The sequence below is a fragment of the Callospermophilus lateralis genome, chromosome 6 (assembly GCF_048772815.1).
Source record: "Callospermophilus lateralis isolate mCalLat2 chromosome 6, mCalLat2.hap1, whole genome shotgun sequence".
NCBI lineage: Eukaryota > Metazoa > Chordata > Mammalia > Rodentia > Sciuridae > Callospermophilus > Callospermophilus lateralis.
Genome location: NC_135310.1, coordinates 136,967,318 through 136,988,821, shown reverse-complemented (window position 1 = coordinate 136,988,821; position 21,504 = coordinate 136,967,318). Strand labels below are relative to the sequence as shown.

The following is a 21,504-nucleotide window of genomic DNA, read 5'->3' as shown; positions in this document are numbered from 1 at the left end:
CTCTGCTCAGGCAAAGCATAACTTCAATTTCTTTAACCCTGCATTGAGGACCAATTTTTCGTTGTGTCTGTTGTGTGTGTGCACGCATTTTCAGTGCTGGGGACTGAATCCAGGGCCTTGAGCACTGGTTAGGTAAGTGGTTTCCAACTGAGCTACTCCCCCTGTCCAAGGATCAATTTTTCTGCTATGGAGACACTGATTTGCCTTTCCTAGTCTCTACTGTACTATCCACTGGAGGAAAACAGCCTCTGAACTGAGCCTGTAGCAGGTTCAATCTTGCTTTGTTAGCCTTCATAGAAACCCATGTGATCTTCAAGCTCCAACAAAGGAAGAATGCCTTGCACATGATGTTGAACTTGGTTAAGTTGCCCTTTATTAACAAAAATGTGTAGGTTTTGGTAAATTCCACTGTGGAGAACACAAACCATGGGATAAAACATACATCAAGAGACATTTCCCAAGCTGGGGAATTTAAGAACATGAGGAAAGAGTTTACACTGCACAACCCCCAGTACTGGCTTCCTCCTTGAGTAGTTGTTCATGAGAAACAATTTACAATTCCTAAACAGTAACCAAAACAGTGCAAGAGGGCTCTTGAGATAGCTGTATGGGCATCAAAAGTCAGGTTAAAAAAACAGACACAGCAGTGGAGTTTTGGTAAAAATATTTTCTTTTGCTAAATAATCTCACAGTTCTCAACATATTAGAACATTACACACGTATGCAGTTTAAGATGAAAACAAACAAGTTTACAAAACCATTGTTGGACACTTAAAAATAAACTCTATGTTGCTTTTCTTTTTGGCAGCACCAGCCTAAACTTTGCAATATTTCAGAAACTTCAGGTACATTACAATCTTCTGAGAAAGGCCCAATACTTCAGAATTCCTGGAGTGGCTGTGGAGAAAGAACATTACTGGCAACAAATATAAAAACAATTCAAAACCTACAGGAATATATGTGGTCATTCATAAATGTTTACACATATTTAACCATTCACTCTAATAGCCTTAATATTTTTCTGTCCTTTCATTGAGGACAGAAACACATTCCAGTGTTTCATACATGCTTGGCAACTGCTATACCACTGAGTTACATCCTTAGCCCTCTTAAATGCTTTTTCTGTTAGCATATTTACATTTCTTTTGGTTTACAGAAAAAATATACTTTACAGGCAAATTGTTTTAGTTGAAGAAATGATTCTAGGGCCACATTTCTCTTTTTTGTTGCACATCTGGGGCCTATACATGTGCACGGTCAGAGATTTTGTTTTCCTTGGTCCCCAAAGAGCTCACCTTTGACATACCCTCTACATGAACAGGAAGATTGCTCTTCTTATTCAGGAGCTCTTTTTGTGGTGGAATTCGGAGAACCCAGGTTGCAACATCTTTTTAGGGAGAGGTTGAGTATATTTTTTCCTGTGGCTCTGCGTGCTTAAGAAATTTAAGTTGGCATAAAGGATTGACCACTGAGTTGGGCAGAGCATTCCAGGATGCCTGTTGCCTGGCTGCAAACTGTGGGTGCTCTCACAGCCTGAATGTGGAACTTTGCCCATCAGAAAGCATTATGGGAACCCAAGTAAAAAATTTAAGCAGCTCAATGATATTGATGTCTTCCCCTTTGGCTTCAAAAGCAATCATAACTGAACATTTTGAATTATGAGGCAGAATTGACTGGATTAACACAAACACACACAAAAACTTTTCAAACATTATTTAATGAGGTAGCTGAGATCAAAGATCAAATCCACAGCATACACCAAGGAACTTAATAAATGATCAGGCATTTTGAAATGCAACATCTACAGTGTCTAACAAATATTCTTCCTTTCCATTTCCTGTAGGTACATGCAAACCTTGAGAAAGGCCCTGCAAAATGAGAACAGCAAGGCTGGGAGTGCATGAAGCTGGACAGGAGGAGACAGGAAGGGCCCAACAGTGTATGCCAAGTTTGGCTGATATACTCCTGCTCATCATGGAATTCAATCAAGGTCAGTCTTACACGGAACAAACATCACTTAGAACCCAGACACATGATGGGTGGCCTTGACTTGAGGCAGCAAGGAGTACAGGGCCTGTGCACTCATACTAAGCTTGAGGCAATACTGAGTATGCCCTCCACCCTGCAACCCCTTCCAGGGTCCCTGGAGCCACCTTCCCTCAGGAGGCGTCTGGGCCCCATCTTTCCCCACTATACCATCCCAGGTTCTGGGAGAGGCTATTGCTTTCAGCTGCTCATCCCCTGAGTTCTCAACCTCTGCTCCCAGGCATAGAATACCTTCCATGCTGCTTGCTGAGAAGCGTTTCAGAAGTCAAATTCAAATGCCTTCCATTTGGAGCCAAAGGGAAAGGTGGCCATGCCAATCCTGGCAGCATGAATTTTATGACTCCCAGCAATATGAACATTCAGAGCTCACCCACACAGACACATTCACATGCACACACCCTCACACAATGCATACCCTTCTACACGCTCACAGGCATACACTCTCACATGTTTTTAAGTGCTGTACATATGCACTCACTCACATGTGCACATGTTGTGTGTGTCAGCCCAGTAGCATCCCAGGTACAGCAAGCTCAGGTGAGGCCATGATCCAAGGTCAGGGGGGAAGGTGGGTGAAGTAAGAGGACTTGGGACTGGGTGGGGTCACTGGGGAAGGAGCCCTGAGCTGTCCACTTTGCAGTGGTCATTCACTTTGCAGTCCTTGGAGGAAGTAGCCAGCACACCAGCACACCACAGGGAGCCTGCAGGCAACCCGGAAGACAAGCAGCAGGAAGGAAGGCACCAGATCCCTCTGTGTTAGGTTTCTGTGGTATAGTTATTGTAGGCCAGGGGAGGCAGGGCCGAAAAGCTGCTCCACCGCCTGGTGCCAGGCTGGGACTCCACACGCCCTTGCTCTTTATATTTACCCAGAATGTTTTTGGCTTCTTCTGCATCCCGCAAAGGATTCTCCCCATATTCTTCCTTCAGCCACTGCCGATACTGTAGAAATTGGAAATAAATTTGAAATGTCACACACCTGCATTAAACAGGGAAATCAAAGGGCACTGGGTAATCACAGCTAATAGAAATAACTGTTCCTTCAAGGTTTTGACCTGAGGACATAAAAATAAGTCAAACCAATGCATCTACTTGACAGACTTGGATGGAGCAGTTACTATCTGTTGCTGAGGGTTCCTTACAAGAAACAAGTGTCCTCATGCTATCTGTTTAATACTGGCAGCCAAGATTAAATTGCTGAATCCAGAAGAAAAACATGGAGAATTTTTACAATTCAGTAATTTTATAAAGAAGAACCTAAAATTTGAGTTTACATGATTAGTGGTGAACAATATTCCCTACTACCCTCTCCTGGCTAAATACATCTTTAAAAACTTAAAGGCTAAATGAATTAAAAGCAAAAAAGAAAAGCAAGCAAGCAAAGCAAATGAAGAAAATGGTACTTTACTGAAAGGAAGAGGAACATGCTAATATTAGGAGTACCAGGCGCAAGGAAAATGACAAGGGATATAAGTCCCCTATGGCTGTAGCTGGGGCACAATGGATTGGTGACAACTTCCGTGGGGATAAAGGTGAGCACCCTTGAACCCAATATCCTCTGTGGGCCTCTTCAGTTCCAACCTTCTTGATTCTGGGACTGAAGGAATTGTCCCAGGGCAGTTGCCTGCATCTGAAAAGCCTCGTGCAAATGAGCATTGCTTACCTGGTGGACTTCATGTTTCTCAAACTCCTGGAGCTGCCTCTGGAAGCCCAGATTGGGGTTGGCACAGGATCTCCCTGCACGCACCGTGTGCAGGGCATCCTCCCAACCAAAGTCCGTGACGGTCATGATATAAGCAATCACCAGCGTCACACTCCTGGAGACCCCAGCCAAGCTGCAGAATGGAGAGGGTCATGAGTGCAAGGGCAGTTTTGGAACCATGTGTCTATCACCCAACCTATTTGGGGCTGGGGATTCAGGGCATCTCATTTTAGGGAGTCTTCCTGCTTTGGATTACACATGGACAGCATGAAAGTATGTTACCAGGAAATCCTTTGGAAACATAACAGTTTCCCCCTACTCTGTGCCACTAGATCTCAGGCATCCTTTAAACATTTTGGCCTCATGCTTCATTGATTTTCTATAGGATAGAGCTACAGACACTTCTACCTTATGATGTTCAATTGCTCCTGAACCTCTTCTCAGATACTTCCTATTTCTTTGGTCAAATAAAATAACTCAAATATACCAAGGGGACTCGAGGCTTCCTGGACCTGTGGAACAAGTCCATTTATAAACTGCATTAGTTTAGAATGTGTCATGGTTTTTAAAAGTCTGGTTTGGTTTTCTTAGCGACATGAGGAATAAAACTGATTTTTAGAACCCATGAAATCCAGAAGCCCTTAGAAAATCTTACTTTTGTGTTTTTTTTTTTTTTTTTTTTACATAATTGAGCAGAATACTAGAGCAGGCACACTGCAAGTGCTCTGGGGCCTGGGGTCAGATGCTCTGTGGCACTAACGGTCAACTCCAGCAGTTTCCTTACTTATAAGGAAACTATTATGGTTTGGATCTGGGATGTCTTCCAAAAGCTCATATGTTAAAAACATGGTCCGTAGTGTAGCAAGGTTCACAGGCACTGATTGGATCATGTGGGCTCTGACCTCATCAGTGAATTAATTCACATGATAGATTAATCCACTGGTAGCTGGATGGACTACTGAGAGGTAGGTAGGACTTAGTTGGAAGAAGCATGTTACCGAGGGCATGCCTGGAGGGGTTTATTTTCTCCCGGACCCCTTCCTCTCCCTCTCTCTCTCTGTTTCTAGGTTGACATAAGCAGAGCAACTTTCCTCTGTTGGGCCCTTCTGCCATGATACTTCTGCCGGGAAGCTGGCCAACCGTGGACTGAATCCTCTTAAACTATGAGCTAAAATAAAATTTTCCTCCTCTCAGTTGTTCTTGTCTAGTATTCTGGTCACAGTGGCACAAAGTTGACTAACATAGAGACCAATTTAAAATACATATGCAAATTAAGGCAACCATAGAAAAGTTGTGCTTTGACAGACTTAGAGTGTTCCAGCAACGGTTTAAGATTGGGAAGTCTAGCAAATGTCTCATTTTTAGAAAAGCCTTATAATTAGATGTATATAGTGGTGTGAAATAAGAATTTCTAGACTATTTGGCTAACACATATTTAAATAATAATAATACCACCAGTACCTTACTCCTAAGTAGTAGTTCTTTATATAAGGACTTTATATAAAAAACACTAAGGGAATTTTACAAAAATAAACCCTCGCAGCAAGGCTATAACCCTGAAGATCTGAATTCACCAGGAGCATGGAAAAGCCCAGGGGTTGGAATTTCAGAACTCCCCTTTATTTTACCTCAAAATGCACTCATAGGTGCTTTAAAGTCAAATGTAACTGAACATAAAAAACAACTATTTATATGTGTCACATTTCCTACTCTTTTAAAAAGTGAAATGAAAAATCACACTATTTCAAAGTTGTATAAATTGGCAGAACACCACTCTTGAAGTCACTGAAATAGCTCATGCCCCGACTAGCCTTCAGAACACATTGCAGTTGTCCTAAGTGGCTTCTCTGGCTATCATGCATGCGTTCTCTCTGTCCTGACGGGGCTGCCACCAACCTTAGCAGCAACACTTCCAGGAGTTGGCTTCACATTTTCAAAGAGCTTTGCACTGCAATGGTGGCTGTTTTGGGGGAAGTCAAAAAAGATTGTTGTGCTTTAAGATAATTAATGCCACACCTTATTCAAAGGGAAAAGGGGCAGGTCCAGCCTGCACCTTCATAGACAACAAAGCCCTGGATCCAGAATGTTGACTACTAGTTCCCCAGACAAACTAGCTATTACCATGATTACTACTGGTAACACAAATGACATTCCCCTGAGAACTTACCATGTGCCAGATACAATATTTGCCAGGTATAAGACCAAGAGTTTTATATGCATTCTCTGGGTTGAGTATGTGGAGTAACTTTCTTTTCACAGTATGTATATGTGTGCATAGTTGTCTCTTGGTGTCCATGGGACACTGTTTCCAGGACACACCCCAGATGCCAAAATTCTCAAGTCCCTTATACAAAATGGCATAGTATTTGCATAGAACCCACACATATCCTCCTACATACTTTACATCTTCTCTGGATTATAATATAGAAATACAACATAAAGGCTATGTCAGTAGTGGTATTTCTTAAGGAATAATGACAAGAAAAAAAAGTCTGTACATGTTTCATATAGAGGCAATATTTTCTTTTCCTGAATGATTTTGATTCATGGTGGGTTGAATCATAAATTCAGAATCCATGGATAGGGTGCATCAACACTATTTCTCTCTTTCTCTCTCTCTCCCCCCACCATCTCTATAAAATATAGAAGAGTGTAGGTAGATAGTTGTCAATAAACTAATTCTGAGTCTATTTAGATTGTTTCAAAGAAAAGTAGTAAGCCAAACACTCTTAAAAGCCCTAGGCTGTAAATGGAGAGGAAATGGTCATATTGGTGTTACAGTAATACATTACTAAACACCTACATTTGCAATCAAAATTCTCTAGGAAGAAACAGTGCTTTGAAAAGGTCACTGAGGTTTCAGGAATGAACCTTCAGAATTGGTAGTTTGTCTCTTGGTGTCCATGGGACACTGTTTCCAGGAGGCTGTTCTGATGAAATGTTAAGACACAGTGTCTGTTGACTAGTAACCCTCATAGTCCCTATAGAAATCCTCACAGTGAGTAAAATGGAAAACAACAAAAAGAAAAGCAAAACCAGGTAGGGTTTTGTTGAAACAAAAGCAGGCAATGACTAATGCATATCTGGGAGAGGTGGAATGCATGTTTGAGACTCTGGGTTTAGGAAAAAACATTAGGAGATGAAATAATCACACAGAGAAAGACACTCATGAGACATCAAGCTAAGCAGAAAATACTAAGTAAGGTATTATTCAGAAAGAAACATACGTACCAGTGCACCAGACAGCCCTCACCTTGGAGTCTGCACTCGTGAATGAATTTAATACTTTCTTTGAAATGTCTTGTCCTAGGCACAGGATAAAAACAGAAAGAGAGAGAGAAGTGACATAGACTTTACTCAACATATAATGAAAAGAAAATCCACCTAACACCTTTCTGAAAGAGCTCAAGAGTCCTACACCTTCAAAACCTGGTCAACTATCTGGGACCAGGGCTGCCTTAGCCTTAGAATGGGTCACAGGCATGCTGAGGTCTGGGGAAGGCTGCCCATGGTGTGGAATTTTTAGAATTTCATGAAACACAAAGTTGTCATTTACTGATAGTTCTGCTCAGCCTGCTATGTTCAATCCGAATCAACAGCTCAACCAGGGACCTTCATGCTGGCTGTGAATGCTGTATAGTCAAGTGAACTAGATAAGGAAGGCGTCCAGGCTGTGTGTTCCTGTCCTAGAAGCTAGTTTACTTGTGACAACCTGAGAAGCCTAAAAGCATCCTCCCACAATGGACTCTCCAGATTTTGGTAGGTTCTGTCTGTATGTCACTGGACTGCTAGGGGGAAATGGAAATTTCACCTCTGATCCCTGCTCTACCATTCCATGTAGCTTGGGGAATGCAACTCAGAGATTAGGCATGGCCCCTCACGGGGTAGACCAGGCCATGTGTATCAACCTATTCTGAAATTCTAAATGATTATCAATGCCACAATCCTTCCTTCTTCTGACCCTCAGATTTTTGGGCCACTCCTTTCCCTAGTCACTTATTCAGCTCCTAACTGTTGAGGAAGTGCCTATTTATACGTCCTTGCTCACAGGTATGGGCTGCTCCTTTCTGAGCAGCTTTTCAGAGGTCAAGTTCAAATGCTGGGTTGTTTGAGAAACAAATACGGGGACCACTTTGATGAGTTCCCAACTGGTGTGTGTGCCCTATACTACATGTACAGCATTCTGGACTGAGCTGTGGACTAACTGCAGGTACTCCAGTGGACCAAGTACCTGCTTTTAAAGTACATTCTATCTTTGACTGGCTTCTACAGCAGTAAAACACCAAAAGCTACCTATGAACTAAATACATTTCCATTTAAACACTGAGTACTGACTATCTGCCTGGGATGCTGTTAAGCTTCAAGACATTCAGTGACAAATAAGATGTTGTTTCTGACTGCAGAATGAGAGGGCAAGTGCAATGAATCAGAACGGGAAGCTCAGGTGTGGTGTAACAACTCTCAGCTACTAACTACAGAAGAAACCCGAAAGCCTCACTGGAGGTGCTCACTGAGATTGGGATGGATGGGAGGTAGAAGACATTTTAAACCTGCATACATACATACAGAAGGAACCCAGGCACCCATGTTCTGTCCACAACCAAAGTGTTGCTTCAGGTGGAAAGTCCAAGTAGGCTAACCCAAAGATTCCAGACTCCTACCTGAAGGGTCTAAATAGCAAGACACTGCAAGATCAGCTTTCCATAACTGTCCTAAAGACAAATGCTCCCAGAACATAAATATATAAAGTGACTCAGAATTGCAACATTTCCCCAAACACTGGCTTTGTACACAGCAGGCAAGAAAGCATTCTTGCTCTAATCTTGAAATCTGAAGTTTTAGTACTGAGAGACCTCAGAAGAGCCAGGCAGCAAAACTGAGTGCAAAGAGGGGTGAAATGGGGTGCTGGGCTTCCCACTGTGGGCTGCAGGAGGGAGGGAAGGCTTGATGCTGATAGAGCTTCCCATCTCTCAAGCAAAACCAGCCACTCAGAGGTGACAGTGAAGCATTCTGATCTGGAAGTACTGGATATGTGGCAAGCCATGGCCAGTTGCCCTGGTTTTGTGTGGGACAGCAAAGTGCTCAGGCCTGGGGAATGGCCTAGTTTCCTCTAGCTACGGCAATGGAGAAGGGAAGGGAAGGCTGTGTGTACATGGTGATTTCTGGAAAAGTGTTCCCTTCCTGATGAAAGGAAAGTGATCTATCGTTGCCTCTAGTTTCTTGCCAGGGAATGGCAAGAACCATGCTCAAGGTTGCATCGCCACCTGTGGCCACAGTGACAACTCCCCAGAGTGAAAGGACAGCAGGATGGAAAGGCCAGACTCCTAGAGGACATCCAGGGTCTGCTGCCCAGGCCTGGGAGTACCACTAGCAGGCTTCCTAGCAGATGCCTCTATCCCTGAGAACACAGTTTTCTACTTATGGCCAAATACACTCTCCCTGATAACAGCAACTAATTCAACAATTTATAAAACTCTGGGACAACTTGTGAAGTCTAGAAGTAGCTCCCAGGTTATTCAGATTCCAGGGCTCCCTCTTTTTTATTTTATTTTAAAAAATAAATGACAGTGGAATGCATTACAATTCTTATTACCCGTATACAGCACACTTTTTCATATCTCTGGTTGTATATAAAGTATGTTGACACCAATTCCTGTCTTCATACATGTACTTTGGATAATGATGTCCATCACATTCCACCGTCCTTGCTAATACCCTGCTCCTCCCTTTCCCTCCCACCCCTCTGCCCTATCTAGAGTTCATCTATTCCTCCCATGCTCTCCCTTCCTACCCAACTATGAGTCAGCCTCCTTGTATCAGAGAAACATTTGGCATTTTTTTTGGGGGGGGGGATTGGCTAACTTCACTTAGCATTATCTTCTCCAACATTATCCATTTACCTGCAAATGCCATGATTTTATTATCTTTTATTGCTCAGTAAAATTGCATTGTGTATATATGCCACATTATTTTATCCATTCTTACACTGAAAGGCATCTAGGATGGCTCCACAGTTTAGCTATTGTGAATTGTGCTGCTATAAACATTGATGTCACTGTATCCCTCTAGTATGCTGATTTTAAGTCCTTTGGGTATAGACCGAGGAATGGGATAGCTGGGTCAAATGGTGGTTCCATTCCCAGATTTTCAAGGAATCTCCATACTGCTTTCCATAATAGTTGCACCAATTTGCAGTCCCACCAGCAGTGTAGGAGTGTACCATTTTCCCCACATCCTCGCCAACACTTCTTGTTGTTTGTCTTCATAATAGCTGCCATTCTGACTGGAGTGAGATGATATCTTAGAGTAGTTTTGATTTGCATTTCTCTAATTGCTAGAGATAATGAACACTTTTTCATATATTTGTTGAGTGATTGTATATCCTCTTCTGAGAAGTGTCTGTTCAGTTCCCTGGCCCATTTATTGATTGGGTTATTTGTTTTTTGGTGCTTAGCTTTTTGAGTTCTTTATATACCCTAGTGCTCTATCTGATGTGCGACGGGTAAAGATTTGCTCCCAAGATGTAGGCTCTCTGTTCACCTCACAGATTCTTTCTTTTGCCGAGAAAAAACTTTTTAGTTTGAATCCATCCCATTTATTGATTCTTGGTTTTACTTCTTATGCTATAGGAGTCTTATTAAGGAAGTTAGGGCCTAATACCACATGATGAAGATTAGGACCTACTTTTTCTTCTATTAGACACAGAGACTGGTTGACTACAGGGGGTGGCCAGAGAAGGCATGCTCCTTTGTCTACTAGGTTGTCCAAACTGTGACCCCCAAGAGATCCTCACACAGCTGTAGCCTCTGATCTTGCTTATTCTTGTGGGGTCTCTTCCTGTTTGGGGAGCATTGGGTCTGTGAGCACTGGCAGCCAAAATAGCAAAAGCAAATCTAGAAATGATAACTACCTGGATGAATGAGTAAACCACAGAGCCCTTCAGAAAACACTGTGAAGACAGAAGTTAGCAGAGACCCTCTCTGATCTAGAGCAGGACTTGGAGTCTTCGAAACATGGCTGGTTGGGGCTCATCAAGGTCTTACAAAGAGAATAAATAAATCTCTTTACTGAAGGCTCTAAGTAGGAGCAACTTGTTTTTATCCCTGTACGTTGCAAACCACAGGTATGATGAAATCAGGCTTCCTATAGATTATGGTGTTGATCCTCCACCTTTAAAATAAGGGAAGGCTGTGCTCAGCTGGGGAATATCCAAACCCACCCTGAGTCCAGAGCAGGTGAGCAAAGAAACCTAGGAAGCAGAGGGGAGATGTTCCCCACTCCTGGCTCCTTGCTGGTTCTTTCCTCCTTCTGGTCTGCCCATAACAAGGGTTAAATACAAGACAACCCATGGTATATGGCTCCCATCCACCACTCTGTTGGGGGAAAGGGCTGCTCACAGTCTCAGTCCAGGGGTATGAACAAAACCCTTGAGGGGGACTGCTCAGAGCCCCACTGTGAAACTTGACTCATGCACATAACTAGGCATGAGGCCAAGTTTGGCAGACATTGCTAGAAATGCCTTTTCCAGGAAAAGCCAGGAGGCAGGCAAGCTCACTGGTATAAAACTGTGTGTTGCTGACAGTGTGCGGTGGGTGTGGGGGGGTTTATTTCCAGGGAAGCCAATGACATAAGCCCAAGCTCTGGTCATTAGACACCCTCCACAGTGGGAAATACCCACGGCCTGGGTTCTTCTATTGCTCAACTCCGAGTTGAAGCAGAAGCACAAATCTGAGGCACCATGCCACCGCGAGCTATTTCAATGAAGGCAAGTTCCCTATTCTTGTTCTTTATTTGATTGCAGTTAACCTTTGCTTCCATACAAAGACATGTTATAAGCTCTATATGCAGAAAATAAGCTAAGAACATCCAGAAGGAAGCATGACTTACAGGTGTGTTACACTTACCAACAGCACCTTGGGGTCATCATGCCCTGCTTCTGCTGACAGACCTGGGAGGACACCTTAGTGAGTGGCAGGAGTGTGTCCACAGACAGGTGTCCTCTATGTGGACTCAGCAAACAGCCCAGCAGCAGCCAACTGTCCCCCTTCCAGCTCAATGACCAGTGGCACTCACCCCATCTCTTTGCATCAGACAACAAAGTCAGTGACCAAATGGGCCTTTCTGACCTTCTGAGAGTTCAAGAAGGACAGTGGATGGCTCTCATAAACCACATCAGAGGATTCTCATTTTCAAAGCCAATAATTACTTCTTGCTCCAAGAGTGTGAGTTTTGGAGGCTATGATCCCCATTGTAGGACAAGAAACAGTCAGGTTCTACTCACAAGAACTTTGCTTGCTGGAGTGGGAGCCCAGAGATCTGGTTGAGACCTTGAATGACAGCTAGTTTACCACAGAACCAGTGGTACCAGACTAGACTATATTGATAGTGAAGACTACAGGAATGCAGGCTGCGCCCCCCCCCTTCTCTTCAACTGAATATGAATGTGTGTCTTCAACTGAATATGAATGTGTGTGTGTGTATGTAGAGGGAAGTATACAAATGAAAGCAACAGAGAAAATTCCAGGAAAGGCAAACGCGTGCGTGTATGTATGTGTGTGTGTGTGTGTGTGTGTGTGTGTATTTTTTTTTTTCATAGAGTGGAATGTTAAAAAAGAAAAAAGAGGAAGCAAATGGGTAAGCTGTTTATCTGGGCTCAGATTCTGGAAGGTGGGTCACAGATCAGAGCTGCTTCCTCCTGGGGTAAAATTATTCCAGGCTCCCCAGAACTCCCTTGGCCCACCTTCCAGCTGAAACTCTGCAGGTGAAGCCCTCAAATTCCCCTCATCCCAGAAGCAGCAGGAGAAGATTCCTTACCATACAGATATAGTGAGGCTGCTCTATCAATCCACAGCATTAAACACAGAGAAGTAACCCACATCTATATCAATGATTCCCTGACTTTTATAACTCATATACTGTCAACATAAAAAAAAGGTGAAAAATAGCTCAGGCATAGGGCATGTATCTAGCATGAGTGAGTCCATGGGTTCAATTCCCAGTACCAAAGGGGGGAAAGTGTACACACACACACACACACACACACACACACACACACACACACATATTTTGGGGGATGCATATGCCATATATTTTTATTTTGCCAGATCAGATCATTTTAAAAGTAAACCTGACAAACAAAATAAATATATTCCTAAACAAATCCCTACCAATTACTGTATCATTTCAAATAGGAATAATTCAACACCAAAAAATAAGGACATAGTCTAAGACTAAATGTTCTTTGGGTTAATAAATAAGATTATATGAGAGACTATTATACCTTTTCCAGAGTTCTCATTTTTTCCTTGACCAGGAGAATGCTACTTTGTGGGCTGGCAAAGTCCTCAGGAATTGTCTGAAAACAAGATCCCAGTAGCCTAAGGGCTCATCCAGCTCTAAACTTACAGAATTACTCTTTAATAATTAATGTAAATAAAAAAGTAAATGAAAGAAAAAGGGAGTTGGAAGTATACATAGTATCAGTTAAACTAAAGAAAACATAGACAAAAAGATAGGGAGGTAGACTAAGGGCAAGGAAGTTTCCTGATGTTTTAAATAGAAGCTCTCTGTATTGCTAATGCTTCTACTCTCCACAAAAACCTCAAGAAATTTAGAGACCTGCTCAACTCGCAAACCACTGAATGTTACAAAGACTACTGTAATGATGCAACCCATGGACTCTATCGCCTGGTAAACACCAAACTTCCTTGGACTTGACAGAGGAGGAAGAAAGAGATGTTTATTTATATAGTAATTATCAGTTTAATATATACTGAAATAACAATGAGCAAATACAGGTTAATATACACTCAACCATTCACTCTCAAATTACATAAACACTCTTTACTTGAGTAGATAGAAGGTATAATCTAGTTTTTGGAAATGCTTAGTGTTTAACGAAAAACACTTTTGCTTATATCATCTTGCTTAATACTATAAAAATCCTGTGAGTTAAGCATTTTGTAGATGAGAGAAGTTAACAAGACTTACTTATAAAAACCCAGAGAAAAAGCAAAAGCAAATGTATATTTCCAAAAGCTTAAATTCACTAACCCCTCAACACCTGCCACTCGGGGAGCATGCAATATGTGCATTTGTCACCCACTTGAGGATGTCTCTAATTAAAACAAAATCATACAAAAACACTATACTGGGTCTGTGGGGCTATTAGGATGTTGAAAACTTGAACTTTTACATTTCCTGACTTGGCAAGACTAGGTGGTTGGGGGAACTGAGCTAAAATTTTATTTTAATGTTATCTCAAACCAGGTTTCTGCATTTTAAGTTCCTGGAAGATCAAAGAGGGAGATTCTTGAGGATTAAGGCCAAGACAAAAAGCTGACCTTTTTGGGCAGTTTGTAGCAACTGACTGTCAAGTGACAGCAGTCAGTTTCAAAGGTCACATCTCTTATTAAGCATACCAGCCATAATTCCTGTTGATTTAGAGATTTGTAGGGTAAGATTTAGAATACAAAATTATATTCAAAGTTGGAATCATATTTTAAATTGAAATATAAGTTTAAAACAATATGCAATATGGTCTTCCAGAATTTATTTTTTTTTTCACTGAATAGAGGAACTCTTAGGCATCAGAAATGCAAGGTGGCTAGACTAAAGAGCTACTATTTCTAATTGTTTAGGTTCCCCAGAGCAGGCTTTACAAGTGACAGACATAATTTCTCTGGTTTTTGTTATACAGAACATTAAGAATATCTGTTTCCTGACCATCCACATTGGATAATAATACAGAAAGTGAAGGTTCATTATTATCTCCTAATACTTGGTGAATAATAAATCCAGTGTACTCTAAATGATTAGATCTCAGGCAGCCACAAATTCTGCCAAGCATTAACTTTAGGTTAATCTTTGATTATATCACGAAAACATTCTCACTGCTATCATTTGAGTGGGTCCCCTGCAAATTCATGTGTTGGAACCTTAATTACTTAGTATAGCAATGTTGGAAGGTGGGGCCTGGTAGGAGGTGTTTGGGTGATAGGTACAGCACCCTCAAGAATGGATTAATGCTTTTTTCACAGGAATGGTCAGACAAAAGTCTGACCCTCTTTTTTCTTTTCTGAATATACTTGCTTGTCCTTCCTTCTTCTGCCATGTTATGAAAAGCAACACAAGCCTTCACCAGCGCTGATGGCCCACTTGGATTTCCAGACTCCAGAACCATAAGCCAAAATAAACTTCTTTTCTGTATAAATTACCCAGTCTCAGATATTCTGTTATAACAATAGAAAACAGACCTAAGACTCTCATCATTAAAAAAATGCAATGCTTCCCAGGGGAACACTTAAAATAGGTAAAGCAAAATCAAGGTATTTGATAGGCTGTCTTTGAAAAAACCATATACACTTCAAAGTTCCAAACTGAACTTCACAATTTCCACATAACTTCAATACAGTAATAACATTTAGAACTACAGATATTAGGGTGTCCAAAGCCTTCCCTATGCGTAAGCTCTGCAGTTACAAGTGGACTAATAGCAAAAGTTTCCCTAAAGAGCCTTACAAGTTCCTATAAGCAAGACTCTCAGTTGTAGGCTGTCCAGCTTTCCCTACTTTGATGAATTATGGTCTTGACTTCCTTTTGCAGCCAAAACAGAAGTTGTACTACTGTTGGACTTCACAAGAAACAGCAATGTGAACATATTCTCTGCCCTTCAGCTCCAAATATTGTGCTCCCACATTGCCCTCAGCCTCCTGAACTACATAGGATTCCAGTCACACTTTGATCCAGGTACAGGAAAAGGGTTAAGAGGAGAACCACCAGGCTTCACAGGACTGCTTTACATATTTGGGTTATAAAAGTGCTGATTTAACCTTACGAGTAGTCCTTAAAGCCCAGGGATGACTGTGTTTGAGCTAGTTTTGTTAGAATATTTGCACTAACCCATGAGACCCTGGAACGTAAAGAGAAAGCTGTTGTATCCTCTTGTCTCCTTTGTCTTTCCATATAAACATATCTTCTGAGCAATGAATGGGCTTCCTGGGCACCAAAGCTCGTTATTTCAACAATCTTTTCTGTAACTCTCAAGATACGTTAATAGCTTTAAGTAGAAACATACCCTTATTTTTTAAAGTGCCTTAAGTTCATGGAGAATATATTTACATACATATGCTGATCTCAAATCTTAAAGGAAGGCATTTTTCCAATGGGAGAAACTGAGGTGTAGATGAGTTAAAATGACTGGCCTGAGATAAATGAAACTGGTTTTAGATCTTTGGACATCTGGGTCTATTCTTACTTGTCTAAACTGCAGAACCTTCAATGCTTAAATAAAATCATTGTCTGGGACCTTGAAGATAGCGCTCACACCTAACAAAGTTGATATTCTGGGGCAGCAGGACAATTGGGCATCTGCCTTGACAACTGATTGACCCTGAATAGGTTATAATTCGATTTTGTAGAATCAAATTTCTCATCACCTATTGACAAGTTCAGCAGTATGGCAAAATCTTGGTTCAAGATAAGAGTAAAACAACCATTCTAAAAATAATCACCAAAACATGGGCAGAAGAATGCTGTGGGCTTCGGAGAAAGGCAGTGGCTCACTTCCTTCCGTACAGACCAGGCCCTTCCAACCACTTCTGTTTCTTGACACGACTAGTAACCAGGGAAGTTCTTTAACACTTCTCCTCCTTCTAGGCCCAGCCTACTACTTTGTTTTCCTAGTAAAATCCCTCCTCCACTATCTTCAATATTAAAGGTTCACTTTTCTGTGAGCATCAAGAGTCAGTGTGGAAACTTCCTACCTACTGAGTCCTTTCCTGGTTGAACTCTATGCCACCTGTTCACTGCCCTGCCACATCACCCTTCCCCACGTCAACCTGGCGGACTCTAGCCCTGTATTTTCTTCAAACAGGTATATCTCACAAAATTCTTATATATATATATATATATATATATATTTTTTTTTTTTTTGTTCTCCTATAGTGAAAACTCAAGGTGGAATGATGTTCCAGCCTCTGATGACTTTCAGAAAGGCCAGTCACTTTGGACAGGTAACACGAGTATGTGTTCTATACTATTGATATGTAGGATATGCATGGATTACCACTCAGGAGCTAAGAGGGATGAATTCTAACAAGGTTGTGAACCCCCCAAACTCCCAAACATGACCAGAGCTTATAACTTTCCTTAAAATGCAGCAGTATGTAATTCATTGTGCATTTGACCCCCAAAGTCTGGCACTGGGCCAGTCTGAGAATCAGTGCCTGGGTTCTCTCTTAGCCATGCTTGCTTGGCATGGCTAAGAACTTCTGTACCCAGCCTGTCAGCCTGCAAGGGAAACATCCATGCTTCAGGATCCTATACTCTATTGCCTGCCATGTCTTTTTGGGGGTCATTTCTGGACAGCTAAGGGTTAATGTTACAGCCAAACTGCTGTGGGTCTCTGGAGCCTTGCCCCTTCCCTGCGGAAGCCTGATATTACTACCCTTCACATGACTATTGTTATCTGAAAAGGATCGCAATTGTGAATCTTTCTTTATATGTACAAACAGGGTCAAAATGACATCAAAGATTTCCTCAGCTGTAAAGAAATAGAGGACTGGATTTTCCTAAATTGGAAAGATCTATTCACCCAACTTGGATGGGCTTTAGATGTATGCTATTCCACATGGTGGCTACTATCCCATGTGGCTATTGAGCACTTGAAATGCAGCTAGTTCAAGATGAGATGAACTGTTAATGTAAAAGAGCATATCAGAGTCTTGAGACAAAGTACAATAAAATAATACAAAAATATCTCATAAACTTTTTGTACTGAGAACATATTAAAATGCTCACATTTTAGATAGATTGAGTTAATTAAAATATATTATTAGAATTAATGTTGCCTATGTCTTTTTGCTTTTTAAAATATGGTTTCTGGAAAGTTTAAAATCACTCATGTGGCTTGCAATTGTGATCCAGTGGCTCACATTTGATTTCTATTGGACAGCTCTGCTCCAGGCAAAACTCCTAACTTTGAAAGTTTATTTTTTATTGGTGCATTACAATTACATATAATACCAGGGGTTTGCTTTTAGAGAAAAGACGAATGTACTGAAGATTTGGTTTCAAGTATCCTTTTTAAAAATTAGACCCTTCTTGTGGACATCTCATCCATCAAACAGTCAGCTAGAACTCTGCAGGCTGATTTGTTACTTCTTCTCTGGGACAAAGTTATGTAGGGTCCCCTGGGCTCTCACAGTCCTTTACTTATTTGATTTTATAGCCCAGTATTCATTTTCAATATCTCCAGATAATACAGAAAAGTGAAAAACTTACAGGTTTTGAGATGGTGAATCTGCTGCTGGAATGCACAGGTATTTAACTCCCTGTAAAATGATAAAATATATATATATATAAATAAAAACAAAAATATTATAGTCAGTGTATAAAAATATTTGAATAAACTATAACTATTTACTCAGCCAAAAAATAAAAAAATAAAATAAAAAGGAGAAGTTTTTCATTCATCTTTTGTTGCCAAGGAACTGGAGAAAAACTAATTAAAGTTCCTGGTTCTTTTCTGTGGTTTTGCCTATAAATATGGTCTAGTTTGCAAACAGCTTGTAGGTTTAGACAAAATTCAAAGGGTTTCAAAAAAGTGAAAACTGAGTACTTTTCAGTAAGTGTCAACAAGTTTCAAAATTATCATCTTACATACTAGTACACATATTCCACATTTCCTATATATGTCATTTAGGATCTTGAAAATCCAAAAAGGAAGCACTGTTAGTCAAAACTTTAGCACAATGGCTAAAAAGTGTAGTGTCATGTTATAGCTTTCTATGTTAATTTTAGTATCATGACAGCTACAATTTCGCCAATAGGAGTTTTAGATCCTTGAAATAATTTGCTTTATTTTGCTTGTTTTCCAGAACAGTAAACTTTGGGTACCAAACTAACATTTTTCTTTTAAAATAATGGCCTATTTTGAAACAAACAAACAAACAAACAGACAAAAAAAAAAAAACAAATGAACTTCAACCCTATAAAATAAAAAAAAAGTTTATGTAAATTTGTACTATTAAAAATCATGATAAATTTGAGGTTTATCAAAAGCCAGTCTCACCTCTCTGTCAGAGGGATTACTGATGTGACAGTTCAAGAGGTCTTTAATATCAAGTAAAAATATAAAAATCTCAGTAATTTTTGCAGAAGAATATGTCTAAAGAGTTAGATGAATCATTTTTAAACCCTCCTCTTGTAATTGCCTAATCTCATAGAATATTGTCATGCGTCTCAGAAAATAAGGGGAAAAACCAGAAATTAGAAAAATAACCAATAAAAGAGAATACACAAAGGACAGATATGTAGAATGGCGATATAGGCAACCCCAAGTTCCTCAGAAGACTGGTAATTTTTCATTGAACTCTCTTAACTCCTATCATTAGGAATTTATGTGCTGTATTTACTAATAATAGTCTTAGAAGGAACAATTTGATCCATACTTTGCTAGTTCCTTACAGTATGACTTTTCCAAAACAGTGTGGGGAATTCCATTCCCCATCTCCCCTGATGCTTAGGATCAAGGCACACAATCAGTTTTCATTGAAATGACACACAGGAGGTGGACTTGGAACTAGTGGGCTGCAGAGCTCATTGGGCTGCTGTGTGATAAGGTCTGGGATCCTTCTGGAACTTTAGTTTAGAGCCTGTTTCTTTAGCTCTGCTGAGCATTCCTTAAGCTTTCAACCATTTCTTAATAAACCCCTTCCTGCTAAAACTGGCTCATATTGGGATCTGACCTGAGAGATGCAATCCCCTGCTTCCCATCTCCCACAAATAGGAGAGGTGAGAAAATAACTTTTTCCCTGCATAGTTCCTATGTATTTTTTTCAACTTTGAAGAAACAATCAAATAATTTAATCACGATTTGAAGATAAAAGCATTACCAATCATGTAGCCAATCATTATATATTCCAGTAAAGGCTTCCTGAGTTCTTGAAGAAGATGAATGTAACTGCTACTTATCCAAATGGAAACATTTTATCTGAGATAAAATGGGCTTTTAGCTTGCCAAAGGTCGAATTTAATGATCAGTTGGCAGAAGAGGAAAGGGAAGCAGTAGATTACCCGTCTTTGAGCTTTCGATTGTCACACTCCACACCCAGCCTCCTTCTGTCGCTGTCCTTATTTTTTCCTGGACTCTCTGGGGGCTGTGTTTTGCTGGGAATGTCTCACATTCTAAAGCCCCTCCAAACCCAGATAGGTATTATGCTGTGATTGAAGGGGTAAGACTATTAAAAAGGAAATGCTACTGTAAGAAAAAAAAAATAGTCATTTCACTCCTTCCTTCCATAGAGGCCAAACAAGTGTATTGGTCTAGATACACACTCTGATCATTTTCTACAGCCACCATTGAAATGACTCACTGATTTTTTTTTTTTTTTTTTTTTTAAGTGAGAGTTGGCAGTTGGATCCAATCCAGGAGCTTGTGAAATTCATTCCTCCCACACACTTCCTCCGACCTCCTTTCGGGCCATACTTCCAGAGGGACAAGAGGATTCTCAAGTGTCCACCTCCCCTGCTACTGCCATCTGCAGTCTCAGCAACTTCAACAGAGTAAGGGCTCCAAAAGAATGCCCTGTAATGATGAAAATGCCTGCCTGTCCCAAATGTCAACAAACAACCACCTCATTCAAGTAGAATCTACAATCAGTCCAGTTTTGCATTGGGAGGAAAGAAATAATGAAGGAAAGAAGAAAATGGACTGAGGTAGGTTAAATAGCTCTTGCCTATTAAGATCAGTTACTGTAAATGCCAACAGCAGGGTGAGTAGAAAGCATTGTGCTTCTTTTAGGCACATTCCCTTAGTTGCTGCCTGGTATACCAAAGGACAAGACATTGGCCCCACAAAGCAAGAGAACTCTGTCAGTGAGCAGGAGAATCCGCCAATCATAGGAAGATGACAAAAGGTATTATCCCTTGGGAGGCACAGAGAATGAGGAGGCAACTTTTGGTTGTTTTGGGCCCCTCACCTGCACAGCTGAGAAGAGCAAGTGACAGTTACAGCTTCCTATCTGTGCAACTTTGGAACAAAGTATGGAGATCGCTGCTGTTAATGCAGGATGGAGAACATAAAACTAAAGATTGAGTTTTCTCAAAGACAGAATAACAAGAACAATAACTTCCCTAGAATGATGCCTGACACATAGGTGTTCACTAAAGGTCTGCTGAGTCCTGAGACCTAGGTGAAAATCAATTCCCACAAAGATCACACTATGTGAATAATTCTAGGGAAGAAAATACTGTCAAATACCCATTCCTTAATCCCAGGATCACAGAAATGGAAAAGCTGGGTTTGGGGCCACACTAGGCAAGTAAAGGACATGTTTTCTTTTCTTTTTTTGGTACTGGGGGTTGAACCCAGGGAGCTTAACTATGGCACCACATCCCCAACCATTTTTATTTATGTTTTTAATTTTGAGACAAGGTCTTGCTAAGTTGCTGAGGCTAGCCTTGAATTTGTGATCCTCCTGCCTCAGTCTCCCAAGATGCTGGGATTATAGGTTTGCAATACTGTGCTTGGCCAAAAGCATGTTTTCTATACACACACCAGTGACACTAGCCCACCTCCTGTGTACTGCAACGGGGATGTGAACCACTTCACTGTGATCTACAATAAGTATGCAAATTCAGCCACAGAAGGAGTCAAACTGTCAAAAAGGTTCAGCTGCTTGCTGCCCAAGAACATCTATTTATCTTGGCTTAGTCATTAACAAAGCAACATCTCTTGAAGGCCACAGACTACAGAA

At 40.9% G+C, this 21,504-nt stretch overlaps 1 protein-coding gene across 9 annotated transcripts in view; it reads right to left on the bottom strand.

The window, feature by feature from the left end:
* Positions 1-647: 647 nt before the first annotated feature.
* Positions 648-21,504, bottom strand: part of Dusp22 (dual specificity phosphatase 22) — a 62,708-nt gene continuing 41,851 nt past the window's right edge. For 2 of the 9 annotated variants that reach the window (XM_076859104.1, XM_076859105.1), the window contains 4 exons: positions 18,029-18,078; positions 6,977-7,051; positions 3,707-3,878; positions 648-2,985 (listed from right to left, as the gene is read on the bottom strand). In XM_076859104.1, coding sequence (XP_076715219.1) covers positions 2,803-2,985; positions 3,707-3,878; positions 6,977-7,051; positions 18,029-18,078 — 480 coding nt within the window. In that variant the 3' untranslated portion in view covers positions 648-2,802. Of the gene's footprint in view, positions 2,986-3,706; positions 3,879-5,641; positions 5,706-6,976; positions 7,052-18,028; positions 18,079-21,504 lie in introns of those variants that run through there. The other 7 variants (XM_076859108.1, XM_076859109.1, XM_076859106.1 and 4 more) reach the window with 6 other exon arrangements.